The 15,540-nt window shown below is 42.3% G+C and overlaps 1 protein-coding gene across 2 annotated transcripts in view; it reads left to right on the top strand.

Annotated features, from left to right (window-relative positions):
* The window catches only part of ttf2 (transcription termination factor, RNA polymerase II), a 72,895-nt gene extending 58,411 nt beyond the window's left edge, over nucleotides 1-14,484 (top strand). For both annotated transcript variants that reach the window (XM_072513780.1, XM_072513779.1), the window contains exons 19-23: nucleotides 4,190-4,248; nucleotides 8,337-8,490; nucleotides 8,977-9,059; nucleotides 10,653-10,727; nucleotides 13,865-14,484. In XM_072513780.1, coding sequence (XP_072369881.1) covers nucleotides 4,190-4,248; nucleotides 8,337-8,490; nucleotides 8,977-9,059; nucleotides 10,653-10,727; nucleotides 13,865-14,009 — 516 coding nt within the window. In that variant the 3' untranslated portion in view covers nucleotides 14,010-14,484. The remainder of the gene's footprint in view (nucleotides 1-4,189; nucleotides 4,249-8,336; nucleotides 8,491-8,976; nucleotides 9,060-10,652; nucleotides 10,728-13,864) is intronic.
* Nucleotides 14,485-15,540: the final 1,056 nt, after the last annotated feature.

Genomic DNA, 15,540 nt, shown 5'->3' with positions numbered 1-15,540 from the left:
TGCAGGTCCCACCAAGTCACAGATGGTTACAAGCCCTACATGGGGCTCTTTTGATGCCAAAACGTCAATTTATTTTCAGCATTGATCATGGCCAGACGTTGGTGCATTATGCTAACTATGAGACGTTTCACAACTATTGCCTTCGGCACTCGCCCGCCTGAGTGGTCGAGGTAGTGATGGCTTATTTTTCTGATGGTTCAGGTTTAATGTACATATTATTATTTCATGCAGAGAATTATTCAAAATATTACATAAAACTACCTGCAGGCTATATGTATCTATAAGTTGTAAGTGAAATATAAATTAATTTTGTGCTTCGGTTTGTGTCCCATCCTCTCTGGATGAGCTACCGCATTATATAATTCTACAGGTATTCCAAAATTCCAGAATCCAAGACACTTTCGGCCCCAAGCACTTCGAGTAAAGGAGGCTAAACCTGCACCTTTATTATCAATGATAAATCCTAAGATTTAAATGTTGGGAAAAATACTGTTGACGTTTGAGTAACTTTGCAAAAGCATAATTATGCAACAACTTGTATTTCCAAATGTTGGGAAGAACCCTGCTGATGTTACCGAGTGTCTCAAAACCCCGAAGGATAACTTGAAACACTGGTTCTTAATGATGTATTTTTGTTTGGAATAAAGTGAGGAACAACGTACAATCCAGTGAGGAACTGTCGAAGTATTGCAAGGCTGACACAGGAACTCTTTGATTAAGTTTTATTGACATGTGCACATGGAGGGCAAAGCCAGTTGGATGCACTGGTATTACTCTAAATTAATCTATTAAGCAGAAACATTTATAGTTTGATTAACCAATAGAATTTGCAATTGCATTCTAAACCTTAATTTGCATGTCACATACACCAATAATATCACAATTAAGCTTTCATTTTAGACCAATAGAAGGACAGTAACTCTAGCCAATAGAAAGCAATAGAAAACAGGGCAAATGGACCAATAGAAACATTAGCACTTTCTATCCTTCTTTTGCATACTTATCTTCCCTTTGACCTGAAGGAAATGGCAGTTTACAGAAAAGCGCAACCTTGTTATGGCTACTTCCATCATTCACATTCACGTCATTCACAAAGAACCGGTTATTATGGATTCCATTCTAACTTATGTCCTTCGTTTCTCCAGGATATTCTGGATTTCATACTAACTCATGTCCCTTGCTAGGAAACAGTGTATCATGGATTCCACACAACCAGTCCAGTCATTGTGCAAACAATTAATACCAAATATTTATTATAGAAAAGGACTAATATACACTATGACACTTGCGTGTATCAATAACTAAACACACCTGTTATCTGAAGTTACCTCTTGTTCCCCAAATATATCTTTGTTCTCTGAACTCACTGAGACACCCATTTTCCCATGCAACATCCAATTTTAGTAACTCTATTGGTAACTCTAATCGTTACCATACAATATCTTCAGGTGACCAAGTCTGGGAAGACCCTTTCTGGTCCAGCGAAGGCACAAATACTGCATTTCTTAGAGGAGAATATTTTGCAATCTGCCATGGCTCTAAATGTTAGATGTAACGGGCCTCTGTGGCTCCAATCAGAGATGGAACTGGCCTGTTTGACTTTTCGATGGACAATTAGCACCTTTCTCCAATGAGGATGCTGGCAGTTATACGATTCAGTATTTTTTAAAAAATATATATTTATTAAGGTTTTTTAACACAATTTTTCTCCCTTACAAACAATAACCCCCCCGTAACAAAATAACAAGAAATCGCACTGAGCAAGATATATACATGGCAAAATGATATATTTACATAGCTTTGTACACTGGCTCTCTCCCGCACGTGCCAGTTTCCCCAACCCTTCATGTTATCTCTTGCTCATCCACCCCCCCAGGCAATCCCCCATTTCCCCCCCCCTTCCCAGAACGTCCCCCCCCCCCCCCCGGGTTGCTGCTGCTGCTGACCGACCTTCCTCTAACGCTCCGCGAAATCGTCTAGGAACGGTTGCCACCGCCTGTAGAACCCCTGCGCAGACCCTCTCAAGGCAAACTTAATCCTCTCCAGCTTTATGAACCCAGCCATGTCGTTTATCCAGGCCTCCACGCTGGGGGGCTTCGCCTCCTTCCACATTAGCAAGATCCGTCGCCGGGCTACTAGGGACGCAAAGGCCAGAATGCTGGCCTCTTTCGCCTCCTGCACTCCCGGCTCGTCCACTACTCCAAATATTGCTAGCCCCCAGCTTGGCTTGACCCGGACTTTCACCACCTGAGATATTGCTCCCGCCACTCCTCTCCAGAACCCCTCCAGTGCCGGGTATGACCAAAACATATGGACATGGTTCGCCGGGCTCCCTGAGCACCTTCCACATCTGTCCTCTACCCCAAAGAACCTACTCAACCTTGCCCCCGTCAAGTGCGCTCTGTGAACCACCTTAAATTGTATCAGGCTGAGCCTGGCACACGAGGAGGAGGAATTAACCCTACCTAGGGCATCAGCCCACAGACCTTCCTCAATCTCCTCCCCCAGCTCCTCCTCCCATTTACTCTTCAGCTCCTCTACCAGCGCTTCCCCCTCTTCTTTCATCTCCTGGTATATTGCCGACACCTTGCCCTCCCAGACCCATACACCCGAGATCACCCTGTCTTGAATTTCTTGTGCCGGGAGCAACGGGAATTCCCTCACCTGTCGCCTCACAAACGCCTCCACCTGCATATATCTAAAAGCATTTCCCGGGGGTATCTCAAACTTCTCCTCCAGTGCCCCTAGGCTCGCAAACGTCCCGTCAATGAACAGGTCCCCCATTCTTCTAATCCCCGCCCGATGCCAGCTCTGGAACCCCCCGTCCATCCTCCCCGATGCTTCAGTATTTATGATGATCCATCCTGTGGATTCGTCTGTCTACAACTCTCAAATTCTTTGCCTTTAGATGTTATAATTTGTCTAGCCCCACTCATCTCTGGTAAATAATGTTTCCAATATGGCCATTCACACCTCTATTTCTCTAGATGCTTGCTAATCTTGGCAATGAGAAAATTGCATCTCGGTATTCCTCTGGATGCCTGCTAGTCTTATTACTTGTCTGTTATTTTGTTTTCACCTCGAATTTACTGTTAACCTCCATTTATTTTCCAAATTCCTAACCACCTGTATAATCTTTAATGGAGAAAAGTATTCTAAAGTTAAGCCAAAAATGGACCCTGCGCCAAAAGAGAGCGGAGGCGTGATCAATATCTTGGTTTTATAAAGTGGGGTAAGGGCAGCACAGTGGCGCAGAGGGTTTGCCCTGTTGCCTCACGGCGCTGAGGTCCCAGGTTCGATCCCGGCTCTGGGTCACAGTCCATGTGGAGTTTGCACATTCTCCCCGTGTTTGCGTGGGTTTCGCTCCCACAACCCAAAGATGTGCAAAGTAGGTGGATTGAACACCACGCTAAATTGCCCCTTAATTGGAAAAAAATGAATTGGGTACACTAAAAAATACCCAAGTGGGGTATAAAACGTATGAAGTGAAGAGGCAGAAATAACTCTGGAGCAGAGCATGAACCAGCTGAGGAACAATAAGGTGAAGGAAGGTGGGATATACAAGAGTTTGGAGACCAAGGGACGTGGAATTATACGGCTGAAGAGAAAGATAATAGAGGGATTTAAATTCCAAAGTGGATAATAATTTTAAATGTGAGGTATTGATTGACCGGGCACCAGTCTAGATCAGTGAGGATACCAATAGGCCAGCTGGATATTATATGGGACAAGACGTGGTCATCACCGTTTAGAAAAAGTAGAATTTTCTGGAGGGTGGCCAAGAAAGCTTCGGGTGAATTGAGTATAGAGATGGCAAAGACTTGCATGAGGGATCAAGCAAAGGATGCGCTGAGGTTAGGCTGGAATGGATGCTGTTGGAGGTGGGAGTACATTACCTTTGTGATGAGGTAAAGAAAGAGGGTGAAACTCAGCCAGAAGTCAAACACACATCGTGGAGATTGTTGTCTGCTTCAGCCTGACCTTGTGGCGAGGGGAAGAGGTCGGTGGCAATGGTATGGAGGAAATTTTGACTCATCCAAAAGTGGATGCTGGACAAGCAGAGGTCGGGAAACATCATGATCTGATGGCTGTGGTAGAGCATACATATGGAATGTGAAGTTGCCAACTATGGACCACAGGTGAATTTTGTATCAGTTCTCCTTTTACATTCTGTTCATTTTGTTGCCAGATCTCTGCGCTCTTGGAGGAATTAAAAGCAATAAAAAGTGGGCCAGAATCACAAAAAAGGTACGTTTCTTATTGGGATTCATGTTTCAAGAAATCATTTGGATGATGGGAAAGTGCTTTCTCTGGTAAATAAAAACTGTGCATCTCTAGTTCTCTATAAAGCACCAAGACTGGAAATACTACTGGACATACGAGCACACACTAATTTGCATTAATATTGCTTGCCAGTGCCCAGGAGAGTTGAACTGCTGTGAAATGCAGGATCGTCCCATTTAAACAACTCCTGGTGGATCATGTGTAAAGTCACTGACTGCTTTCCCACATCAGTACTGTCTTTACTAGAGAATATGGCAGACAGCCAGAAAGGGACAAAAAAAGACACATAGTATTGTTGGAATGGATCTTGAGGCCAGCCTCTTCAGTAAAGAGTAGAAAAACTATTGAGTCTCAATGAGAGACTGTTTGTCTTGTTATATGGAGTGAGGCCAATTCTCTTTTTCACCCCCACGGCCAGAACTGCAGCACTGTATTTCAAGAAATGTAATAGCCTGATAAGGACAGGCATATCATACTGGCTGCTCTCTTTTTTTATTTCTTGCTTAGGTATCAACAGTCTTGAGGCGCAACCTTCTACACATTCCGCCTCTTTTAACCTATGTGTATTATGCTAACCTGTTCTTAGCTCATACTCTAGTTTCCTGTCGACCCGATGCAGCAATAGGGGTTGATAATGGAGAACAGAAAAGAAGGGAATTCACCCTGTGGACTATGAGGATGACTGTACTGAGGAGGATAATAATGATGGAGAATATGTGGAGATCAAGTTCTGCAGAAAATTACATCAGTCACCTGACATATGCATGACCAATGTTACAGATTCCCTCGTGTCTTCCTGAAATGACTGGCTGAGAGTGAGGTTGGATGTGACCTTTATAGACACAAACAAGCTGTCTTGTAGGTGACCGGGCATGCAGGTTCCTTTATGCTACTTTCCAATTGCCTCTTTGGTGACTTTCCTCCTTCAATACTGTACACATCGCCTCATTAAGGTCATTAATAGGATTTGTGTTACATGTTTGTTCTTTGTGGGGAGTTGAAGGTTATAGGGTGCTGTTTGACTCTCTTTCCTTCCATTTTTTCTTGTTCCTCTTCATAATGACATACGTAGATATGTTCTTGGGGAATGGCATATCTGCTCCTCCGAAGCCCTACCTGTGGGGGGAAACAGTCGTCTTGTATTTCCACAGTCTGGAGCAAGGTTCAAAGCCGAAAAATAAATCACTCACAAATAAGATTTCTTTTTATCATAGAATTTACAGTGCAGAAGGAGGCCATTCGGCCCATCGAGTCCGCACCGGCTCTTGGAAAGAGCACCCTACCCAAGGTCAACACCTCCACCCTATCCCCATAACCCAGCAACCCCACCCAACACTAAGGGCAATTTTGGACACTAAGGGCAATTTATCATGGCCAATCCACCTAACCTGCACATCTTTGGACTGTGGGAGGAACCCGGAGCACCCAGAGGAAACCCACGCACACATGGGGAGGATGTGCAGACTCCGCACAGATAGTGACCCAAGCCGGAATCGAACCTGGGACCCTGGAGCTGTGAAGCAATTGTGCTATCCACAATGCTACCGTGCTGCCCCAAACTGCAATAATTAGAGCTGTGGATCAGAAATTGGCTAGCTGAAAGAAGACAGAGGGTGGTGGTTGATGGGAAATGTTTAGAATGGAGTTCAGTTACAAGTGGCGTACCACAAGGATCTGTTCTGGGGCAGTTGCTGTTTGTCATTTTTATCAATGACCTAGAGGAGGGCGCAGAAGGGTGGGTAAGTAAATTTGCAGACGACACTAAAGTCGGCGGTGTTGTCGACAGTGCGGAAGGATGTAGCAGGTTACAGAGGGACATAGATAAGCTGCAGAGCTGGGCTGAGAGGTGGCAAATGGAGTTTAATGTAGAGATGTGTGAGGTGATTCACTTTGGAAGGAATAACAGGAATGCGGAATATTTGGCTAATGGTAAAGTTCTTGGAAGTGTGGATGAGCAGAGGGATCTAGGTGTCCATGTACATAGATCCCTGAAAGTTGCCACCCAGGTTGATAGGGTTGTGAAGAAGGCCTATGGAGTGTTGGCCTTTATTGGTAGAGGGATTGAGTTCCGGAGTCATGAGGTCATGTTGCAGCTGTACAAAACTCTGGTACGGCCGCATTTGGAGTATTGCGTACAGTTCTGGTCACCGCATTATAGGAAGGACGTGGAAGCTCTGGAGCGGGTGCAGAGGAGATTTACCAGGATGTTGCCTGGTATGGAGGGAAAGTCTTATGAGGAAAGGCTGATGGACTTGAGGTTGTTTTCGTTAGAGAGAAGAAGGTTAAGAGGAGACTTAATAGAGGCATACAAAATGATCAGGGGGTTAGATAGGGTGGACAGTGAGAGCCTTCTCCTGCGGATGGAAATGGCTAGCACGAGGGGACATAGCCTTAAACTGAGGGGTAATAGATATAGGACAGAGGTCAGAGGTAGGTTCTTTACGCAAAGAGTGGTGAGGCCATGGAATGCCCTACCTGCAACAGTAGTGAACTCGCCAACATTGAGGACATTTAAAAGTTTATTGGATAAGCATATGGATGATAATGGCATAGTGTAGGTTAGATGGCTTTTGTTTTTTGACTTCCCATGTCGGTGCAACATCGTGGGCCGAAGGGCCTGTACTGCGCTGTATCGTTCTATGTTCTAATTGTTACTCATAAATATTAGCTGCCCTCGGGCAGAAAAACTGGTCCTTGCAGCAGCCGTACCGTTTTAATGTTTTGGGGATTTGTGTGGTGCTAGCAATGCCACTTTATTGCTTATAACTATTTTCCATGAGAAGATGGTAGTGGGCATTCTCCTGGAACAACTTATGTGCAATTATTGTGGCAGTGCAGTTCCCCCAAAGTGTTGAAGAGCAAATTCCAGGATGTTGACAGAGTGAAGATGAAGGTGAACTTGTACATGTGCAGCGTGCGCTTTCTTCATGAACAGCGTGGGAAAGTTGAGAGTTCATCATAGATAAGTGGCGTTTTCTGGGCTGTGAACCGTGATTCCGTCTACAACTATGTTCACAAGAGCAAAATAAATCACGATAGAGGGCTTCACGAACGACTGGAGTTTACTGTGAATCTAAGTTAGCATGGTTAGGGTATCTGTTGGAAGAGAACCTGGGGGTGATGGTGTAGCCACAAGTTTCGCTCTTGTCCTTCTCAGTAGCAGGAAGTATTGTTGAAGTAACCTTTTGAGTTAGTGCAGCACATCCTATATTTTTTGTATTGCGTTGGTAGGGAAAGGGTTAGATATTAAATACAGCAGCTGGAGCGACAAAATTAACTGCTTTACTTTGGATGATCTTGAGCACCTTGCAGTTGTTGCCACATTCATACAGGGAAGTGGGGAGTATTTTATCAAATTCTGACTTGAAATTTGTAAATGGTGAGTTGAAGGTACATTGTACATCATAGCAATGGCTATTATGTTTTTTTACATTACAAGTAACTATAATTCAAAGTGAATTAATTGGCTGTAAAGTACTTTGAATGGTGTCATATAAAATGCTTTTTCCTCATTCAAATTAACTCAGTAGTGTTTTCTATGTCTGCTGATTTGATTATTGGGGGCAACACGGTAGCACAGTGGTTAGCACTGCTGCCTTACAGCTGCCAGAGACCCTGGTTCAATCCCGGCCTTGAGTGAATGTCTGTGTGGAGATTACACATTCTCCCTGTGTCTTTGTGGGTTTCCTCCGGATGCTCGGTTTCCAACCACAGTCCAAAGATGTGCAGGTTAGGCGGATTGACCATTATAGAATTGGCCCTTAGTGTCCAGGGACATGAAGGTTAGGTTACTGGGATAGGGCGGGGTGGGCTGTGGAGTTGTCCTGGGTAGAACGTTCTTTCGGAGGGTCGATGCAGACTCGATGGGCCAAATGGCCTCCTTCTACACTGTAGGGTTTCTATGATTTTAGTGGGATCAGTATCTGAATTAGACCTCTGTGTATGTAACTATAGCTTTGCACTTTATTCTTGCAGTCCCAATTTGTAAGCTTGCAAACCAAATGATAAGACTATATTAATAATTTTGTTCATTTATTGGTCTTTTCTCTCAGTGTAATAATTTCTCAGTGGACCAGCATGCTGAATGTGGTGGCAGGCCACTTGGATCAAATGAGCCTGAGCTACGTTACTCTGGATGGCTCTGTAACCCCTAAGCGTCGTATGGACTTGGTGGAGGAATTTAACACTAACCCTAAAGGCCCTCAGGTACATGGCTGGCTGCTGTTTTAAATTCACTTGTGAGGACAGAATGAAAGATCCAGAAAACTCAGGGAGGTTTATTTTATTTTCAGTTTTCTTCCCTAAAGGTACTAATAGGTGATAACTTGATTGTTAACATCCCTCTAATACTTGGCTGAGCTATGAGAATGCTCCTGGCACCCATCGCCCTGTGCCCTGCGTGAGAGATGAAAAGAAAGCTGGACAAAATAAAATCTTTATATTTTACACAGTGGATTGCATGCAGTGGTTTATTCATCAGGAAGTTCAACAATGTGGCACATTATTATGAAAAGTGTAATAAAATTTCAGTCTGATGGCATTGGGAATTCTACTCATATAGTCAAATATACTTAGTTCGATCACTGTTTAAATATGAGTATCCTTCATTCAAACTCGAGTTGTCAACAATGTGCCATTGACTTGATTATCTTGGGAATGTTTCCTTTCTGAACTCTATCTCTCTTATCACAGGCCATGTTGGTGTCTCTGTGTGCTGGGGGTGTGGGTTTGAACCTCATTGGAGGCAACCACCTCTTCCTGTTAGATATGCACTGGTAAGATTACGCATCAGCTGTACTGTAGATAATTACAGACTATATTAACATGTGATAATGAAAGAACATGTATCCATGGGCGGCAAGGTAGCACAGTGGTTAGCACTGTTGCTTCACAGCGCCAGGGTCCCAGGTTCGATTCCCGGTTTGGGTCACTGTCTGTGCGGAGTCTAACGTTCTTCCCATGTCTGCGTGGGTTTCCTCCGGGTGCTCCGGTTTCCTCCCGCAAGTCCAGAAAGACATGCTGTTAGGTAATTTGGACATTCTGAATTCTCCCTCAGTATACCCGAACAGGCACCGGAATGTGGCGACTCGGGGCTTTTCACATTAACTTCATTGCAGTGTTAATGTAAGCCTACTTGTGACAATAATAAAGATTATTATTATTATTCCTTGCTGCTTTGTGTATAAGGATTGTTTTACACTGTGACTTAAAATGCTAACTGATTTCCTTAATTTTAAATTTATCATTTATCATTAACATCAGAACACATCAAATGTGTAGCTGGCAATAATGGCATTAAATCTAAATAATCATTAGATCTAAATGATCAGACATTTGAGTGTCTAGTTTCAATCCCATTCGCATCATCCATCAATGCTTTCCCTTACCATTTAGAATCATAAAATTGACAGTGCAGAAGGAGGCCATTCGGTCCCTCGAGTCTGCACCGGCACTTGGAAAGAGCACCTTACTTAAGGCCACGCCTCCACCTTATCCCAGTAACCCCACCAACCTTTTTGGACACTGAGGGCAATTTATCATTGCCGATCCACCTAACCTGCACGTCTTTGGACTGTGGGAGGCAGGGAGAACGTGCAGACTCCGCACAGACAGTGACCCAAGCTGGGAATCGAACCTGGGACCCTGGAGCCGTGAAACAACTGTGCTAACCACTGTGCTACCATGCTGTCCACATTTAGGAAGTGAACTTTTTTCTTGTTCATAAAAAACATTTTGTTCTTGTTTTTTCTTAACTTCATTTGTGAAATTAATTTTCACCTTTTCTTTATTCGTATTCCACTTGTTCCAAGTCTCAGTCAATGCTGCTCTAATCACAGAATAATTCTTCATTGACTCTCTTGGGCTTATTTAAAATGTTTTTTCCTAACTTGGTAGCGAAACTATCTCACCCCACCCTTCCCCTCTTGCTCCTCCTCCCATAGTTCAGCTGAGATTGGGGAGTTCTTAGTCAGTAACCTGTGCCTAGTACTTCATACCAGGAAAGTTTTAAATAACCAAATTCAGATAATCATCTTGGCATAATTGCGACACCAATTTCAATTTTTAATGTATTAAAAATTTTGTGGATTATTTATGAAAACACTAATTGAGTTTTCTAATGTGTTTTATACACTTTTTTTATCCAATGGTCTTTTAGTTTTATTTGTCCGGCAATAGCACCTGCATGATGTTTTTGGCAGGAGGTTTTCGCAGATCTGCCACTTTATTAAAAAATCTTGATACATCTAAATTAATATTGTATTGAAATTAATGGAGTCAACAGAATATTTTGATTATTGAATTTGTTCACCAAATGTCCTTCTGTACTCTCGGTCAAATTTGTATAAATACTTAATTTGTTTTGTCAGGAACCCAGCACTGGAGGAGCAGGCATCTGATCGAATTTATCGTGTGGGGCAACGCAAGAATGTAACTGTGCACAGGTAACTGAAGAGGCATTAAACCAAGAATCACACCCGTGACAAAGATTGTCGCACAATCCTTCCCCGAATCTCTGTTGTCTTACGTGTCAGCACAACTTCATGATAGGCCACTAACATATGAAGGTGGTTTCAAAAGGGAAGGTCCTGGTTATATCAGGTTAATTTCACTTTAAACGTTCTCGGGTAGTCAATTATAATTTGAAGGTGGTTTTTGACAGGAAAGATCCTGATTATGATATTTCGTAGGTTTCGCTCTAATGATAAAGTTCTCTGAGATTAGCATTTCAAGAATATGCAGGCACATTCTGTCACAATGACTCCAAATCTGCAGGGATTTTAACTGGTTATACAGCTTGGAGACAGCATACTCATGTGGTCGGATGGCTTCATTAGCTGTGTCTTGACTTGTCTGTTGTAAAAGTCACTCAGTGTATACATCAAGCTTTCGATGTCCTGTGGAATGTTCGGAGGTAATTAGTAAATTTTTGAAAATTATCCAACAGTCTTTTTTTGCTATGTTTTGCTTTTAAATGTTGGATGCTTTTAAGTTGATGCATTTCTGCTGAAGGACTGGCTTAAGTAGTTAAAAGCTGATGTGGTGATATTGCAAATTAAAGTAAGGAAATGGCAATCAAGGAAGCAATTAATGTGCCTGATATTCAAGAGAAACTCTGAATGAATCAAGGACTGGAACATAGTTGCCAAAAGCAAGAAAATACTATCGGAAAGAATGGTGCAACTAAAGACTGACAAATCACTACAGTGCAGAAGGAGACCCATCGAGTCTGCACCTAAGCTCACTTCCCCTTCCTATCCCATTAACCCCTTAATCTAACCTACACATCTTTTTGGAAACAAGGGGCAATTTGGCATTGCAAATCCACCTAACCTGCACATCTTTGGACTGTGGGAGGAAACCGGAGCACCCAGAGGAAACCCACGCAGACACTGGGAGAATGTGCAAACTCCACATAGACAGTGACCCAAGGCTGGAATTTAACCCAGTTTCCTGGCACTGTGAGGCAGCAGTGCTAACCACTGTGCTACCGTGCTGCATATATCCCCAGGATCTGATGATTTCCACCCCAGATTTTTAAGAAGTAGTATTCGAGAAAATTGCGGCTGCTTCAGCCATAATCTTTGAACGGTTCTGGAATTTAGATTGGAAAACTGCAAATGTAACTCCAATATTTAAGAAAGGTAGCAAGATGCAACTATAGCAGTAACCAGGGGAATTTCTAAACATGTAGCTGAAATGCACTGCCAGAATATATTCTATTAAGTTCCACAGAAGAGAAACATGTGAAATTGAAGGCAAATTATTATTGGCTTGGAGATTGGTTAAGCGGTGTAAAATGGGTATGTTCTCAAACTAGAGGAAATAACTACTGCTACATGTATCTGTTCTGGGGCCTCAACTATTCACTATATTTGTTAATAACTTGGATATATAATTTTCTATTGTGTTATCCAAGTTTGCCAGTATTGCAAGTAGTGTAGACAAAAACATAGAATTACAAAGCAACATTGAGAGTGCAAGATTGTGGCAGATGGATTTCAAATCCGACAAGTTGCATGGTCATCTATTTTAGACAGAAATGGATAGATGAGTATTATTTTGAAATAGTGAAAAGCTAGCAATTTGGAGGTCCCAAGAGATTAAGGGGTCCAAGTATTCGGATAGCGGAAAATATTATAATAAACTACAAAACAATCCAATAAAAATAAAAGGAATGTTAGCCCTTGTATCTGGTGGGCTGGAATATAGGGGCGGTAGGTTTTGCCACACAAGTACAAAGCCCTGGTTAGACCACATCAAGAATCTGGTGTTCAGTTCAGGGCAGCAAATCTTGGAAAGGCCTTGGAAGGAATGCAGTACTAATTTACCAAAATGTTACTAGGGATCAAAGTGTAAAATTATGAGAAGCGATTGTGTACGCTAGACTTATATTCCTGGAAAATGAAATTATGGGGTGATTTCACAGAATTTACAGTGCAGAAGGAGGCCATTCGGCCCAACGAGTCTATACCGGCCCTTGAAAGAGCACCTTACTTAAGCCCACATCTCCATCCTATCCCCGTAACCCCACCTAGCCTTTGGACACTTGAGGGGCAATTTAGCATGGACAATCCACCTAACCTGCACATCTTTGGACTGTGGGAGAAAACCGGAGGCAACCCATGCAGACACTGGGAGAAAGTGCAAATTTCAGACAGTCACCCGAGGCCGGAATTGAACCCGGGTCCCTGGAGCTGTGAAGCAGCAGAAATGTATTCTGCTGGTTGGAGTGTCTGGGACAAGGGACGGTAACTTTAAAATCAGCCCCAGAGCTTTCAAAAGCAATTTGGAAAACACATCATTACACTAAGGGTGGTTGAATTGTGGCATTCTCTCTCTCAAAGCAGTAAATGTTAGCACAGTTATTTAATTTTACATCTGGGAAAGCTGGTTTAGCTCAGTGAGCTAGACAGCTGGTTTGTAATGCAGAACAAGGCCAGCAGCACGGGTTCAATTCCCGTACAGGCTCATTGCCCGAACAGGCGCTGGAATGTGACGACGAGGGGCTTTTCACAGTGTGAATGTAAGCCTACTTGTGACAATAAAAGATTATTATTTCATTGCATGATGTAATATGCTCAAAGAGCTGAATAACTTGCTCCTGTTTCTTTGCAAATCATTCCCTTTGAAAATTGGAATACTAATGACCTCTCTTTAATCAATTTGTGCACAGTCAGAAATTACATTTGTACCCGAGTTCTTTGTATATTTTAAAAAAGTTGATTTGAGTTCATATACAGAAAACTGTCAACATCAGCTTCTCGTGCCTTGTTGAAAGAATAGACTGTTCTGTGTCTGGATTGGTAATCTGCTGCCCCTGGAAGTATAGCGTCGTATTCTGGGTCAGTGTTCTTGTATCAATGTTAATGTCAGGTGGATCTGACCAATCATTGCAGCTAATGTTAGAACTTGTTGACTTCCTCCATCTCAACAAATTGTGAGTGATACATTGCTGTTAAATGCCTAAAGCAGTATGATTTTGTAGCAAATTAGGTTTCACTATACAAGGGTATTTCAGAAAAGGTGGTATTTAAAAAAAAATTATTGCTTTGCTAAAGAAAATTATGTTTCCCTCCAGGTTTGTGTGTGAGGGAACTATTGAGGACAAAATCTTTGAGCTTCAGGAGAAGAAAAAGGAACTTGCAAAGAAGGTGCTATCAGGAACTGGTGGATCCTTTACCAAGCTTACTCTGGCTGATCTTCGAAATCTGTTTGGTGTCTGAGTTTCAAAGGAAACAGTCCTGCAATTTAATTGTCAAACATTTTAGTAAATCATAGTCATAGCTCAATTCATCTGTACATTTGAGAAACTTGAATTAATGGATGTCAGAAACATGCCTAACATAATATGGATGGTTTCATGTAATTATGATGCAAGTTACAAAATCTTTAAATTGATGGATTATTTATATATTTGGTGCGAGTTTCTCTGTTACAGGAACAAAATACAAATCTGCATCATCCCCAGTCTGAAGCCAAATATTTGTTCCATGATTTATGTTTTAAAGCAAAAGGCTACTTCATTTTTATCAAAGGTGGGAAAACAATTTCCAATGAAAGAGGATTTACTTTTATCAAAGCATATGATTTCAGTTTGGTCAGAATGTTGCTTTCTTAACTTGGCACTTGTTCTTTTCAAGACTGAATGTAAGACAACAAATACATCAATAAAGTAAATTATTTGATTATTCTGCAAAATACTTTGGAAAAGATTTTGTGACCTGAATTTTATTCAATAACTGATTCAATTTACACTTGCAATATCATTCAAGATGCAGAACAATTCTTTTAACCAATTGTGTATTCAACAACAACTTATATAAAATAGCACTTTCACATAAGGAAACATCCCAAGGCACTTCACAGAAGCATTATAAAATAAATGCCAAGCCACAAAAGGATGTATTGAGTTTGATGACCAAAGGCTTGCTCTCATAGAGGTAGGTTTTAAGACGTGTCTTAAAGGAGGAAAGTGAGGTTTAAAGATGTACAGGCAGAATTCCAGAGCTTGAGGCCAAGAAAACTGATGATTGGGAATGCACATGAGGCTAGATTCAGAGGAATGCAGATTTCTCATGAGTAATCAAGTCTGGAGGTAAAGAAGGCATGGGGTTAAGGTTCCGTAATGGATGAGCTGAGATTGGGTGAAATCAGGTAAGGTTAACAAAAGTGGTTAAAAAGTATTTTTTGAGATGGCACACATTTGAGATCAGAGACTCATCTTGCTTCAACATTGTATGATTCATCAATTCCTTCCCAATGAATTAAAGTAACTGTCTCTGAGACATGTAAGTTTGATGCCTGCTGAGACAGGGGAGGCAGTAGGGTAGTGGTATTGTCACTGGGCTAATAATTCAGAGACCCAGGGTAATGCTCTGGGCACGGTAGCATAGTTGCTTCACAGCTCCAGGGTCCCAGGTTTGATGCCCAGCTTGGGCCACAGACATTCTCCCCGTGTCTACGTGGGTTTCCTCTGGGTGCTCCGGTTTCCTCCCACAGACCAAAGATGTGCAGGTTAGGTGGATTGGCCATGCTAAATTGCCCTTAGTGTCCAAAAACCTTAGGTGGAGTTACAGGAATAGGGGGGAGGTGTGGGCTTAGGTAGGGTGCTGTTTCCAAGGGCTGGTGCAGACTTGATGGGCCAAATGGCCTCCTGCACTGTAAATTCTATGATCTGGGTTTAAATTCCATCAGGGCAGATGGTGGAATTTGAATTCAATTTTTTTTAAAAACTGGAATTAAAAGAAAAAATAT

Source organism: Scyliorhinus torazame, chromosome 8 (assembly GCF_047496885.1).
Source record: "Scyliorhinus torazame isolate Kashiwa2021f chromosome 8, sScyTor2.1, whole genome shotgun sequence".
NCBI classification, from domain to species: domain Eukaryota; kingdom Metazoa; phylum Chordata; class Chondrichthyes; order Carcharhiniformes; family Scyliorhinidae; genus Scyliorhinus; species Scyliorhinus torazame.
Note: the sequence above shows the minus strand (reverse complement) of the source record. Positions and strands in the feature narration are given on the sequence as shown.